This window comes from Xenia sp. Carnegie-2017, unplaced genomic scaffold (assembly GCF_021976095.1).
Source record: "Xenia sp. Carnegie-2017 unplaced genomic scaffold, XeniaSp_v1 HiC_scaffold_22, whole genome shotgun sequence".
Classification (NCBI taxonomy): domain Eukaryota; kingdom Metazoa; phylum Cnidaria; class Anthozoa; order Malacalcyonacea; family Xeniidae; genus Xenia; species Xenia sp. Carnegie-2017.
Genome location: NW_025813485.1, coordinates 15,425,679 through 15,440,580, shown reverse-complemented (window position 1 = coordinate 15,440,580; position 14,902 = coordinate 15,425,679). Strand labels below are relative to the sequence as shown.

Sequence of the window (14,902 nt, the reverse complement as noted above, 5' to 3'; positions counted from 1 at the left end):
ATGCAACATCAGTACATCACAAGGTGAAGGTGGATAAAGTTCAAAATAAAGTAACGAACGCCACGGTCCACTGCATTTGCACGGTTATGTTTAAAATACGAAGAATATTTATCCACTTCGTTCGATTTTCTTCCAACTATTTCTCGAAGTACTCACGCTCTCAGGTATTTATATATTTAATGCATTCTTTTTATATTATAGTAACATTTATTTTTATTTAACTGACAAACTTAGAAGAATATAAAATGGAACGTTATTAAATTTGAAGCCGTTAGGAAAATGGCGGCTCCATGCCTAAGGTCATCTTGCAAGACAAATGTACTTCTTTATCGATAGCTTGATAATACTTCTGTGAAAACTTCCTTTGAACATGTATTCATTTTGGATATTTTTTTCGTGAATTAAAATTCTAATTAAACGTTCAGTGTTCAGTACATTTACTTGATTACTTGGAATGCTTGAGATTAAATCAATTTGAATACTTCATATTTGAACAGTTTGAACTACTGTAAAGAATTAGCTGTAGCTAGTTAGTTGTAGGTGATGAAAGAATTTATCACTAAGATTTGGCATGTTGTAGTAAAACAGTAGGAATGCAACTATGAAGAAATGATAAAAAAACTTATTTATATCATCTGTGGGAACACACCTCTTACATATGGTTGAACTCACTGCAAGCTTTTTTTTATTCTTCCTCAAATTTATATAAAACATTAGGATTTGTAATTTTTGATTTGTGCCAGCACAATCTACATGTGTATTTTAATACTCAAAACAGGAAAAATGACAGTTGATATCATGAGATTAGTTTGAATTATACAAAACATTTTTACTCATAACATTACCCTTTCTCAAATAGAAATTATGTTACATAACTATAAAATTTTGTATACTTGTTAGGTATCAATTTACTTGGTTACATTACCTTGCCAAATTCTTCCTTCTTTTCTTTCAACTTCTCTGTTTGCTTTTTCTTTACTTGGTTGGGAGTCTAACAAAAAAATGGAAACTACAAGAGAAAAATTATCTGATGATAGTGATATTGTAAAATATGCTGAAGAACTTTACTTATCAAAGTACGAGAAAGAGAAAGAAGTTGAAGTTGTCAAAAGTCTTCATTCCTATCTCAGTCAATATAAAGATTCTTCTAATCCTGATATCTTATGGCGATTGGCTCGTTCTTGTTATGATCTTTCTAAACTCTCTATTACTGAAGATGCAAAAAAAGGCTTTAACTTACGAAGCTCATGAGATTGCCAAACAAGCTTTAGAGAATGGCAAAGATAATTTTTCTTGTCATTGTTGGTTTGCAATAACATTGAGTGAGGTTGGAGATTATGAAGGAATAAAACAGAAGATTTCTAATGCCTATAAAATTCAAGAGCATTTCAAAAAAGCCATAGAGTTAAATCCTTGTGATGCAACATCATATCACTTATATGGTCGTTGGTGTTTCACTATTGCAGATGTTCCATGGTATCAAAGAAAGATTGCAAGTGCAATTTTTGAAACACCGCCTTCCTCAACGTATGAAGAAGCTGCTGAATATTTTGAGCGTGCAGAAAGTGTAAAAGCAAGTTTTTACAGTCCAAATCAACTTATGATTGCCAAATGTTACTTACGTCTTAACAACAAAGCGAAAGCAAAAGAATGGTTGGAAAAACTCATAAAATATGATGTTCAAACAGAAGAAGATGTGTTAACCGTTAAAGAAGGAGAAGAACTGTTGGGAAAGTGTTGATGTTGAAATCTTATGAGGTGTTAGTTTATTTTGCTTAACAAAAGAAAAAAAATGTGTGAAATATTTTTTTCTTGACATTCCTTTTTTTCAATTCAATCGTCTTTATTTTGTATTGTATTTTTGTTTTGACTTTATTGAAACTAGTTTAATATCAATATAAGTGTTGCACATGTCGTTTGTTACTTGGTATTAAGGTCTATTATAATTACATTTGCTATGTTTGAATTGGCAGTGATAATGAGTCATAAAATTCTTGCATTTTCCTAGTGTTTTGGTTTTAATTTGTTAATATACTTGCTGTAGTAATGAAAGAGGTGTAAGATGTTTTGAAATTGCACTTGATGGTTCCAGATAGTAGCGTATAATATCGTAAAAGAGTTTTTTATGTGACTTCATTTTGCTGAATCATGTAGAGTTAAAGCAAAGGCCTTTCAGCAGAAGCTATATCTTTTATCTGACTTATAATTAATATTCATATTTTCCCTGTTTTCGGCATTATCAAACAATTTTTTATGATTTGAATAAAAGTTTTTGTCAAAACATCCCACACTTTGTTGAGCACACTCTTTTCTAAGTCTTACAATTCTCTCTGACGTTCTTTAATTGTCTGTAGATTTTACAATTACTGAAACATACTTGTCATGTTAACGCTAAAGCAATAACTAAATTAGACAAGATAAGAAAAATTTATATCATAGCCTGATATCTATCCTGTTTTAACTTTATAGCCACTTAAACAAGTTTGATATGTTTGTACTTGAAAACATTTATGTTTTCTTTAAAAGTTTCAACGAGATATATTAAACACAATACATAAAACAATTGTCCTACACTAATGAGTCTCTAATTTCCTATTGTTAGAGTTTCGCAATTGTTGTGTCTCGTGTGTTAATAAATGACATCAAAACAACTCAGGGTGATAAATAAAGAGCAATGTTTTTTAATGTTGCATCATCATAGTCTTCACATGTGACCAGAGGCGCAGTTTTTCTTATACTGAGGTCTTTATATAATATATAGCTTAAAAATTTCAGTTATCTAAAATTTAAATATTCTAAAAGTAAAAAATGCAAAAGTTACAATTGGTCACCAGAGGACATTGGCAATGCATAGTTAGTTTTACTGGCAAATTGCCGCATATGATGTTGAAATATATTTCATGTGAGAAAAATTTTTATTACCACATGTAATTATTCAAAAATATAAAAATAGATTTGTTATGATCTATAAATTTAAAAATATGTACAATATCAAAATATATTATTACTACGGAACTTGTTAAATAAATAAGTAAGTTATTCTTCAATTGACATTGCAATTTATAATAATTTCAGTAATTTTCTTATTTTACGTTTGAGTTTCATTTTTTTCGATAGACAAATAATCAAACAAGACTTTCTTTTACTATTACACTCATTACATGATTGAATAGTGTCACATCTTATGGTACATCTTCTTGCACTGCTAAAACACGCCATTTGTTTCTGTTTGCAATTCGAACTTGATGAGAAAGTTTCTTTTACATCGACCAGAAGTAACAACATGACAGCAATATATTTTATGTTCATTCTAAAAGAAAATTTAATAAAGCATGTAAAAATTGACGCGTGGTAATTTAGCACTATGTTAAGATATGATAATGTTTAAAATATAGTGTTGGTTAATTCTGAGTTGACAATGATGACAGGAAGTTGACCCCTCCATAGTTGTGATGATATTGCCCTCAAACACATAAAAATCGATATAAAGGTCGAACGACACAAAATTAGTGAATGATTTAGGTTTACTTTGTAAACGTAAGTTGTTTGTACTCATAATGTTTACCTGGAATTTTATTCCTTAGCTTTTACACAACTAGACAGGATATTTTTGAGGCTTGATCGATCTTTGATGTGCTCGAACATATACTTCTGAATGATCTGAGTTCTATATAGCCGTTTATATATCGCTAAATCTAAGACATCCGGACTGCGTGGTGTTGTTATTGCTGACACCCACTTGTATAAAAATTTATCAAAGATTTTGAAGATTTTTCATTTGAATATACCCACCATAAAGAATAGTTTTCGCAGTATATCTATGCTTAATATGTAAAATTTGAAGATTACAATTGATTGTGTTGTTATTGTAAGTAAATGATGATGTTATCATTTCGAAAAATTATAATCATGTCCAAGAGGAAGATAGTAACAATAATTATCAACGTTTATATCTACCAAAATCTTGCTGTATGTATTTGATTAGACGTGAGACAATGTATAGTCGGGAAGAGGAAATAGCAAAGCTTGTAAAAACGCGTGGGTTTTAAAAAGACCGCCAGATTAAATTTTTTACCGCATTGTAAGCTGTTAGAAACTTTGTTTCATTACAATGAAGAAGTTAATATTAGAAGTGAATTGTACAAAAAGAATTGTGTTGAGGTCGGCATTTTTTTAAATTTATAGTTTTTTTATGACTGCCGTTTATCAAGAATGAATGAAACACCTGCAATTTAAATTTTTGTCAACTGTGAATTTCCTGCTTATTGTAGGAGGGTTTAATCTTGATAGTGATAAGTGATAACATGTCACTTAACAACAACATGCCTGCTGACTTGCTCATTTTTACGAGCTGCCGTTTACACAGAATTTTGACATTTCATTTGACAGTAAAGGACTTAGGATTAGCGCAATTGCAACCATGATGTTGATCTTTGTTCGTGTTGACCTGTTTGAGTGGGTCTTCCTGTCATTCTTAAATGTTAATTTCAAATTGGTGTAATTTATCTCTTTTTAAGGAAAGAAAATGTTCTCACACAATTAAATGGTATGTAAAGTTTGTTGTTTATGAAAGAATAAAACTAAAACACTACCGTATTAAGAGATGACACATAGTATAAATGATCTAGAAAGCAGACGGATATAACAATATTGAGAGATTATTAAAACAACACTTTCTTGAGAGGTGCTCATGCGAAATTTACAACACACGTCAACATATCGTCTTCTCAAAATTTAAAGTTGAAATCCTTTTTGTCGACAATTACAAAGCTGTTTCAGATTTTTTCCTGCATATAAAAATAATTACGATGAAACGTGCTCAATGCAGGTGTCCAATTTCAGTCAAAGCACAGAGACAATTGAGGTCAATCCAATTACATTCATTCATAACTTTAAAAGTATTTTAAGAATGTGTTTATACCGTTATCTCCACCGAGCCATTGTCTAAACAATGTTCTCATGCAAAGAAATTCAAATGTTTAATGTTTATGTTCAGTAGCTATTCCAAGTATTTTACCACACCTCATACATTTGCATTTGTAAAAGATCAAAAGATCAAAAGATGGGTTTGTAATCGTGAATATTTTACTGAGCAAAATCGTGAAGTGAATAATAACTCCTATTTAATAAAAAATCTACGCATGGATAATTAAATAATATACTTTGCTTTTAATCATTTCCAAAGCGTTGTGAAGTCATTCTGGATTTAATGATTGAGCGATTTCAGTTGCCTGTGTTATAATACAAGCTAAATTATTTCATGACAATTGTATAATATTTTTACTTACAAATAGAATCGTAAAAAATATCGAACCTCAATTTATTTGCCACAATTGTAAATTGGTCTGCTAAGGTTAGCTTATGTGTGCTGCAAAAGTCTAATCGAACAGAAGCTTTACAGACTGATTTGATTCCATGCTATATTTTTAAGGGATACACGTCTTCCTTAATAAGATTGCTTTTAAAAATTAAAATCTGCCATCTATGATATTGTTTGATATAGCACACTTAACAATGATAAAGTAAAGCAAAAGAACTTTAACGAAACGTGAGGCAAAATTTTTATCAAAATCCAATATATGCATTGCTTTCAAAGAACACCATGATAGAAAATTAACTGAAAGGAAACTCACTCGACAATTATAATGAATTATTTACTTACTCTGCTACTTCATCAGCGATCGAAAGATCCAGACAACTAATAGCACTTCAAATACGACAACTTTTGGTTTCATAAAAACGTTTTTTAAATTTTTAAACCGTCAACTGTACATTCAGGATTTTGTTGTTTTGTAACTATGGTTAGTTATAATAACTATTGAAACATAAAAAAGTTTGTCGAAAAATTAATCAAATTGACTAATTACGTGATTGAGAAAATTATTTGACAGTTCCGATTACCGCTTCAACTCGCTTAGCAAATATCAGTAGCAGCAGCTTTATGGCGTGTATCTGAAGTGGAGTTTGAAGATAGTCAGAAAATTGTTGAGTGCAATGAATTGAGCATAACAAAAAGTCTACAAAATATCAGAATCGATTCCGCCAGTTTGGTCAAATGGAAGGCGAATTTTCATTACAAGATGTAAAGAAAATTCACATGCCTTCAAGTTTGAATCAATGAATATTCTTTCAGTTCAAATAGAATTTGTTCCAAACAATTGAATCCAAATTATCATTGTTATGCTGACGTTTAGTTGCCATGGAATTATGGAAACATTTGCTATAAAAGTTTTTATACAACTTTCCAGTTCTTTAAAAAAGCTTCTAGACATGACAGGTTTTTAGTAGCTGTAGGTTGAAAAATACAGCAAACCATATCAAAGTTATCATACTTCATGTAACTTTCTTTGAATTTTTTAGGTTTTGTTTCTCTGTATGTTTCTTTAATGAGTGTTATGATAGATTTGTAGAAAGCTACAATCTAATGATCACAAACTTAAATTACAAGGTCGGCCGATATCAAGGTATATGTTTTGTTCAAACAAGGAATGTCGTTCACTTCGAGGAGCAGATTGTTCGGGACAGGCCTAAATGAAATATTTGGCTTCCTGCAGGACAGAAAATTTCAAAAATAAATATTTCCTGCATTTGAAAATTTCACAAAATACCCCCAAAATGTTACTTATATATATTACGCATTTGACATCACTGTCATTCTCAAGTTATCAAATATAAAGACCTTTTACTCTGAAAAATATTAGTAGGACGCACTCGCCCACCCCTAACCTTGCTGGCGCCTCTGGCAAAGAAACATAAGAATTCCAATCTCATTCGAGATGATTTTTGTAACACGTTAGACTACACAAAGCTAATCTCGCTTTGAGTAGATATGGTTGTGTAGACTGAAAATAGTCAGATTTAAGTATGTAGAAACTGTAGTTAGCTTCTGTAATGAGTTATGAATAAAAATAATTTTTCATGCCTCTTGTTTTATATTAAATTGAATTGTTTATGTCAGTTTATGTGATTTTTAATAGTAGTTTCTCATAGTTAAAATATCACGAACAATTACACCTTTTTATAGTCTGCACAGAATTGCAACAGGAATCATTAATTGTCGTGTATTCTGAATGTCAATTTTTTGTCAGAACGCAGTATTTTCCCCTACACCCTCCAAAAACGACATCATGTAACTAAAGCAAAGTTTTATTAAAGTTGATAACTTTTTCGAGTTAAGTGAAGCTCTAAAAAGTTCCCGAGTGATTTTGCTGTACTAGAAGCTTTGCCTGGGGTTCGAGCTTTCCCTGGAAAATGAAATCAAAAATATTGGCTACGCTAAAAGTATGACGATCTAAAAGAATAAAAATTACTATGTTGATACTCGTCAATAATGCATACAGATAATGCATATTTTGTGGACGCAAACCAACTTCTGACTTATCAGTATTAGAAGTTTTACAATGCCCATTATCAAAATAAACTGGCTTAAACTAATCTGATAACATTTTATCTTAAAATAAATAATAGATCGAGTAAAATTTCACAGCTGCCTGGCAAGCATATATAATATTAAAATTGGCCTTGTAGCTAATATAATATAAAATAATATAACAAGCAAACTGGCAAATGATTTGGTTTTGCTATTCCTAATTCCTATATATTGATACAATTTACATCGAGAATAAAACAGTCACTTTAATTTGAGCATCATTTATGTGAATAGAAAGTTGTTGATCAAACTTTTGATTCATTTAAATTGACATTAAATACCACTTGGGTTTTCTAGAAGTTTCATAAAAGTTGGATATTGTTTAGCTCCAGCAACAAATTCAGCTTCACTGATATTACCATCTTTATTGGAATCTAAGAGCGAAAATATTTTATGAGCCATTCTTTCTGGTGAACTTTCATCTCTTGATAACTTAACTTTTGTCCTTCCTGTTACTTTAAAAACTGCACGAACTATTTCCAACATCTCCTCCCTGTTTATTGTACCACTACCATCAATATCATACATTGAAAATGCCCATTTTAGCTTTTCTTCTTGTGAACCACGAGAAATAATTGATAAACTGCACAAAAATTCTCGAAAGTCTATCGTTCCATCGTTGTTTTTATCAAATGTTCGAAAACAATGTCTTGCAAATTTCTTTGCGTCTCCATCAGGAAAGTAACTGCAGTATATCTCCTCAAACTTTGTTCGAGACATTTTACCACTGGGACAGTCTTTTTTGAATATATCATGCCATTTTTTGATTTCGTCATCGGAGAATTGAGTCTTAGATCGAAGTCTTTCCAAGTGTTGTTCGGATAAAGTGCTTTGTCTTTTTCCCATAACAGGAGATGTTTCTACTTAATAGTGTTGACGAAATAGAACCTGAAAATAACAAGCAAAGCAAACATCTGCTTTTTAACTGTTGCTACGCCACATAAATTGACCAAAAATTTGCATTTTAATATTTAGTCGAGTCAATTTTTAAAAGCTAGCCATGAGTCAATAGTTACTAAAAACACCAATGAAAATACAAAAACTTAAACTTTAAACATTACATGCTATATCGTGCAGCTTTTAAAGTAAATAATTCATAATAGCAATTTAAATGTCAAGGTTAAACAATCATAATGCTGAAATATGTTGAGGATTTTCCGTATTCAAGATCACAGCAGAATTTACGATATGAGCGTTTTTTAGGGCAACTAATTAAACTCAGATAGGAGATCTCTTGAGCAGATAATGTGGTTTAAACCCAAAAAAACAATCCTGTGAACATAATAAAACAGAATCCTACTTTATTAAAATTTTATCTTTGAATGTTTTTTTGTTGAGTTTTCTAATGTATAAACCTCATATTTATGAGATGTATACATCAAGATTTTACATTTGTGCTGTAATTATTTATCGTACCAAGTATTAATGAGAGTATCGCATAAAATGTATGGTACAAAATATTAATAAGACAGTACAAAAATTCATATACAATTATTAGCCAAAAACATTATATAAATATCAACTTTGCACTGACATTGTGTTTTAAAGGTAAAGTCTGCTACATAACATTGATAAAATTAACCTTGTTTTGAAAATTGCTTAATGAGATGTCGGCCATGGCTAGTTGGTTGGAATATTTATATTTGCAACAACAAAATATTTTACACTAAGTTTAATTCTGCTAACAAAGAAAGAAATTACACTAAGTTTAATTCTGCTAACAAAGAACGAAATTACACTAAGTTTGATATTGCTCATAAAGAACGAAATTACACTAAGTTCTAGGGTGCTCACAAAAAACGAAATTACACTAAGTTTAATGCTTTTCAAAAAGAACGAAATTACACTAAGTTTGATATTGCTCATAAAGAACGAAATTACACTAAGTTCTAGTCTGCTCACAAAAACGAAATTACACTAAGTTTAATTCTGCTCACAAAGAGCGAGTTTACAAGTTACATCAGAGAAAATTCTACTAGATCCACAACTTTATGTTAAGGTCTACATAAGCAAGCAGTTCAGTTCTAATACGGCTTTTGGTCAACGTCGACGTGCATACTGAGTTTTCTTACTGACAGTTTTAACAGGTTTTTTCTTTTGACCAGATGAGAACCAGTTGGTAAGCATATCAGAAAATTCTGGCATTTCTTGAGATTGATTAAACATGTTCATGGAGTTCATTTCCTGAAATAAATAGTTAAGAAAAAGTAATGAAAAATCACCATTAAGTTAAACCATTCGTTCGTTAAATATAAAGTAGATGAAGCAGAAGATACAAGAACTTAACATCAATTTATAGTTTGCTATGCACTAAAACAAATGTTGATTGGATAAACTTGATAATTTTAACATCATTGTATTCATTAAATTAAGTCAAAATCATTGAATGCACCAGACATGGTAAAAAACAACAACTGTTTTTAGATATCAAAGAACAACAACTGTTTTTAGATATCAAATTAGTGGAAACAATTATTGGATCCTTAAATGAAGAAATGCCCAAATAATAAAATGATGATGCTGTTTAATGAAGGAATGAACAGAAAACCATTGAGATCATAGTGAAAGTAAGGAAACCAAATGCTTGGTAAATCTTGAAGCAAAATTATTACGCATATTTTTAGAAATTTTTTTATCAATAGCTATTGTATTGATTGAACAAATAAGTATTCACATAGCATGTTTTTATATTTCTTGTGCTTGAAATATCCAAGACAAACAATACGATGTATTTGTTGGAAAATTATTACTAGAAAATGATCAAGTGAAGAGAATGACATAAACCATATAAATGAATCAGACATCAATTAACATTCTCAGAATACCTTTTGAGTCTCTGGGTCTATTTGTCCCATCATTCTTGGTAAAACAAGAAGCAACAGTAATGGCAACACCATCATCAACACCTAAAATAACCATTTAAATCTCTTCAGATAACACACTAATTATTAATAACTAACTATGGATTAATAATTGGCCAACCATTGGATTGAACAAAAAATCTTTAATTTGCCATGATTCTCGCTTCTCAAAGAACTTTGCTTGCTCCTTAACTTTAAATTTTAATGGATACGGCTGGCTCACAACAGCTGAGTTTTGCAAAAAGTTTACTTTTCTGGCTCTTATTTTTGCACGTTCAGCATTAATATCAACACGAACTGGTTCAAACAGGTGATTAGGTGAAGCAACTTGAACTATATAAGAACCTGATGGTACATCATTAACAATAAATGAACCATCAGACTTTAAAAAACCAATATATTCACCACCATTAACTAAAATTCTTGTTTGACTAGTCCAATCTAAACATAATAAAATGATTAAAGTCAAAGAAAGCAGAAATGTTTTGAAATGTTATGATTTCTAACAGTTCAATATTAATAAAGTAAATGCTTTGAACCCGGGAGAATCATTACATGTTTGTAGATGTTGATTGTCCAAGTTAGTATAGTCCTGAGGACTGTTTTTTGTTGTTGTTACCGCTAAGGTTGTTGAAACGTCAGTCATAAACAATAAAAACAGTTCTTCTCAGGACTATACTAACCTGGACAATCAACATCTTTAAACATGCAAGTTCAATATTAAGAAATTTTTGCTATATCTTATTTATTCTTTCTCCATTATTTGTTAGAACCCTATGTTTCATTAAAATATTTTACATTTTGGACATAATGAAATTGTATAAAAGGATTGCCACAAAATAGTTAAGACTAACTTTCATTTGCAATTTTGATATAATGTATATACGGGACAGTAAAAATTAAAAATAAAGACTGAGAGTTCCATACATAAGTATATGCCTTCTCTGTTACTATACATTATCCTCATTAAAATACAAATAAATTTGCATAGTCACCACATTAGCCAAAATTTTTCAAAATCTACGTTCATCTTTCGCTCGCACATATTTTTTACTCGACGTCAGCTACTTTTTATTTTATCATTGTTTGCTTAATCACCTGGCATTTTGTCCCCATGAATCACAACTTTCCCCTGGATGTAATACCTAGCATTCGATTCATTTGTTTCTTCTTCTGCAAAAGATACTTTTAGAAAAATTTGTAAAGAAAAAATCAAAATATTTACGAGATCAGGCTTCATTTTAAATTTGACAAACATGGCGGCATTCTTGAACGTTGTACAATTTTTCATCCATCAAACGGAGGTGACCATCTGTGACTCTGATGACCAGGTTGTGACCGTTAGCCAACTGGTGGTTCTAAAGTTCTAAACGATGAAGGTATTGAAAATTTTGTTGATATCAACGTGGCAAAGAGACATTGCAAAGTTAAAAACACAAGAGAAAGTTACCCTTTCAAATTATGTCGAGCCCTCCTAGAGAGCTCGTAGGTCATTTGTTAGATAGACGCTCGAAAATCGAAATGGCCCTCCCCGTCTGAACAACCTTGCGACTAAACTGTTCGTCAGATATTATCTGAAACAGTCGTAAAAAGCGTAAATTAGCTACTTCAAACGGAAAAATGGTAAAAAAACGAAGCCCTAGACAATGTCCACCAGCTTTTAAATTTAATATAAAAAGTGCCCTGTTTACAAGAAGAGTATCCTTTTTAAAGAAGAATATCTTTTTTAAATGAAAAATTGCCCCAAAAATCTTGCCCCCCACTCACACTTGCTTCCTATGCCTCTACAAGAGAGTGTTTTTTGATTTAAAAATTTGAAAGTACATCAACATTGAAAACTACAAAATAGTATGTATACTACAATTAGATATAAGGTAGAATATTGTGAAAATGTAGATGAATTTTTACACTTTTCACGATTGTCTCTCTCCAGAGGCTTCGAAGTAATGTGCACCATAGAATCTGTGGAGCAATTCCCCCCTGGACATTTCGAGTGACAATTAGTCACTTTGAATGGACAAGTCATGTTACATCCACCACCATAACAATATTGATGACATCTTTTAACATTTCCTGCACAAGACATACGACAACCAGAAGCATAACAGTGCTGATAACAAGTGTCATTTGATAAACATTCCATTGTCACATTTCCTTCATGACTCTCTTGCTTACATTTATCACCATGACAGCGAAGAAGACGACAATTAGAGTTTTTGTCACATTTTTGACGGCAAACCTTGGATTTGCAAACTAATTTTTCACAACTTCCTCTGGAATTACATATTTGTACGCAATTTTGCTTGCTGCGACAATCTGCTTGACAAAGCTTTCCGTTACAGTTCTGTAAGCATTTCTCCGATTGAAAACAGTTTAACAAACAATTACTTGTTGTCTTAGGACAAATCTGTTGACAAACTCTGCTGTCATAACAATACTGATTTCGACAGTATGTGCATTGCTGTTTACATTGTAGAGATTTACCACAAATCATTTTTTCACAAAATCCTTCCGTACATTGTTGATGACAAACCAAAGAAGTGCAATTCATAATCTTACATCCGTTACAAAACTGTTCACATTTTTTAGTAGTATGATCACAAGTCAAATTTGTACAAACGTTTTCGCTGCACGATTGTACGCAATTAATCAAGTTTGTTCCATTACACTGCGATGATATACATTGTATATGGGTGTAATTAGTGTTAGCTAAACACATTCCATTTTCACCAGCTGTACACGTGATGAGCGCGGGATGGCAAAACACAAATATGATCCAAACAACTGAAACAATATACCCATCACTCCTATTCCCTACCATAGCAATGTTTTCCAGAAATTTGATCTAATATTCTATATACACTAATGTACATGTACTGACAATCTAGAAAATGAAAATAAAGTTAAGATAAACGTATTTACCTTGGAAAATTATGCATTTACTTCGAGGCTGTAAAACTAAAGATAAAGAAGTTTTCAATTTTACCTTAAGTTTGATATGGGATATTTGACAGTTATTACTTGGTATGTTTATTCCTTACTTTTCACAGAATATTTCAACTTCAACAAGGAAATAACGTTTTGCGTTTTGTACATGAGTACTTTTGAGAAAGGAACGTTCGTCTTGGGAAAATTTGATATTTATGTACCCAACAAAAAGTCTCTATTTTTCATATTATGAATAAGATAAGCATCGCAGTATTACAAATATCTATATGTACCGAAACTACAAAGCACACACCAATAAAACTCACCAAATTTGAAGCTGACTGTTGTCTGTTGGTCATAGACGGTCATAGACAATATCAGCTACAATATTAAAACAAAGCTCACAAAATCAACAGCGTATCGAAGCATATCGTAGTGTGAAATATGATGTTTCATTAAAAACATAGTAAATATATACCGCGATACAATGTTTATGGACACGCCTTATTGTGAAATCGATATTTCATAATTTTATGACTGAAATATAACTATATAAGCATTGCTTTTTTGCCGTTCACCCACATTGCCTATTTGACAATTCCATCATTTATCCTATCTCATTCATTGATTCATACAATTTACAATATCAACACAACTGATATATATGTAAATATATAGTGCTTCGAACCGAGTCGAAAGCTTAATAAATACTTCTATAAAAAATCCGGAGATACGTTTATGTTTTCTCAATACGTACGGAGTGTGGGTAATTAAATGAATAAAATAAAAATGCGATGACATTACTTTTGTTTTTGATAGCAAAGTCGAGAAATGAATTCTCCATAGAAACACTTGTAATAAGATTTGTAAAAATCCCGTGACATGAGAGTGACATGTCATCTACGCAGTAGGCTCCATACTGTCACTGGGGGCTAAAGTATTTTGGATTGAAAAATATTCATTGTTTTGGCAAGAGTTTAATTGTATAATCCTGTTCAAGTTCATTTTTGAAATAACAAAAGACTCTTTCTCTGTATACTCACCACAAACACAGATATACAATAACGCTTTGCCTCCTTGCTAGGCTGCCAGCTGTTTTTTTTATTAAGACAAAATTCCTATGCACCTTTGACCGCAAATGTATTGCTTTAAAGTATGTTTTTTTTCTGTGCCAAGGCTTTTGTAAATTATTTATCAGAAACAAACAACAGCTATGTGCCATACATAAAACAAGGCTGAAGAATGTTGTATTCGTCGTAACTTGGGATGATTGCTTTTATGTTAGTCAAGTCAAAAGGTGTCATATTAACGAAGTCGTTTTAGGAAATGAAAGAATTTCTGAAAAATACCTGGTTAATAAAGAAGGTTTAAATATCCACATAAATTGGAATTGGTTGTTCACTCATACACTAAAACTCGACTTCTTCTGCACGTCTTTAGTCTAGCCACTGTACTCTCAAAATCAACGTATTGTATCATACATTACGTCATGACTCATAGATAATGTTTGTTATGCTGTTATTGTTATTATCCACACACACCCTACAATGACACCAACGTTACACAATACATCATTTAACAAACAGTGGATGGGAATTATAAATTATGGCAAAGAAAGATCTAGAACTTTTATAACAGTTGGTATTGGGGGTTGACAGCACCTGCATAAGAAAATGAAAATATG

General features: G+C 31.3%; 4 protein-coding genes and 1 long non-coding RNA gene across 7 annotated transcripts; 1 reads left to right on the top strand and 4 right to left on the bottom strand.

Moving 5' to 3' along the window:
* Nucleotides 1-3: 3 nt before the first annotated feature.
* On the top strand, nt 4-2,004 carry LOC124446308 (regulator of microtubule dynamics protein 1-like). Its single transcript, XM_046997156.1, is given in 3 exon segments — nt 4-164; nt 901-1,221; nt 1,223-2,004. Coding segments are annotated over 3 exon segments (918 nt in total). The 5' UTR covers nt 4-86; the 3' UTR covers nt 1,742-2,004.
* A 1,082-nt stretch (nt 2,005-3,086) lies between these two features.
* On the bottom strand, nt 3,087-3,661 carry LOC124446309. The gene is made up of 2 exons (XR_006948395.1): nt 3,566-3,661; nt 3,087-3,310 (listed from the first exon to the last, which is right to left on the bottom strand). It is a non-coding gene; the product is annotated as an uncharacterized LOC124446309 (long non-coding RNA).
* A 3,812-nt stretch (nt 3,662-7,473) lies between these two features.
* Nucleotides 7,474-8,499, bottom strand: LOC124446163 (neurocalcin homolog). The gene has a single exon (XM_046996987.1). The coding sequence runs from the start codon at nt 8,273-8,275 to the stop codon at nt 7,703-7,705; it is 573 nt and encodes a 190-aa protein (XP_046852943.1). The 5' UTR covers nt 8,276-8,499; the 3' UTR covers nt 7,474-7,702.
* Nucleotides 8,500-9,086: 587 nt separating this feature from the next.
* LOC124446162 (ER membrane protein complex subunit 7-like) lies at nt 9,087-11,644 on the bottom strand. Its single transcript, XM_046996986.1, has 4 exons — nt 11,389-11,644; nt 10,412-10,731; nt 10,255-10,335; nt 9,087-9,613 (listed from the first exon to the last, which is right to left on the bottom strand). The coding sequence occupies exons 1-4, from the start codon at nt 11,579-11,581 to the stop codon at nt 9,470-9,472; spliced, it is 738 nt and encodes a 245-aa protein (XP_046852942.1). The 5' UTR covers nt 11,582-11,644; the 3' UTR covers nt 9,087-9,469.
* Nucleotides 11,645-11,939: 295 nt separating this feature from the next.
* Nucleotides 11,940-14,722, bottom strand: LOC124446161 (keratin-associated protein 4-9-like). Of its 3 annotated transcripts, XM_046996984.1 has the most exons (3): nt 14,568-14,722; nt 13,545-13,599; nt 11,940-13,174 (listed from the first exon to the last, which is right to left on the bottom strand). In XM_046996984.1, exon 3 carries the CDS (start codon nt 13,109-13,111, stop codon nt 12,116-12,118), a length of 996 nt encoding a protein of 331 aa, XP_046852940.1. In that variant the 5' UTR covers nt 13,112-13,174; nt 13,545-13,599; nt 14,568-14,722; the 3' UTR covers nt 11,940-12,115. The 3 variants fall into 3 exon arrangements, with proteins under 3 accessions (XP_046852940.1, XP_046852939.1, XP_046852941.1); XM_046996983.1 differs by lacking the exon at nt 13,545-13,599 and having other exon boundaries at nt 14,568-14,709; XM_046996985.1 differs by lacking the exons at nt 13,545-13,599; nt 14,568-14,722 and adding an exon at nt 13,277-13,295.
* Between the last annotated feature and the right edge of the window lie 180 nt (nt 14,723-14,902).

Bases quoted from the DNA above. Each gene is read 5' to 3' on its own strand.
- LOC124446161 (XM_046996984.1), bottom strand. From the start codon at position 13,111: ATGGTAGGGAATAGGAGTGATGGGTATATTGTTTCAGTTGTTTGGATC.
- LOC124446162 (XM_046996986.1), bottom strand. From the start codon at position 11,581: ATGAAAAATTGTACAACGTTCAAGAATGCCGCCATGTTTGTCAAATTT. The intron at 10,336-10,411 runs GTTGGCCAATTA...TGGTTATTTTAG, and splicing joins ATTTTTTGTTCAATCCAATG to GTGTTGATGATGGTGTTGCC. The intron at 9,614-10,254 runs GTATTCTGAGAA...TATTTATTTCAG, and splicing joins TAGACCCAGAGACTCAAAAG to GAAATGAACTCCATGAACAT.
- LOC124446163 (XM_046996987.1), bottom strand. From the start codon at position 8,275: ATGGGAAAAAGACAAAGCACTTTATCCGAACAACACTTGGAAAGACTT.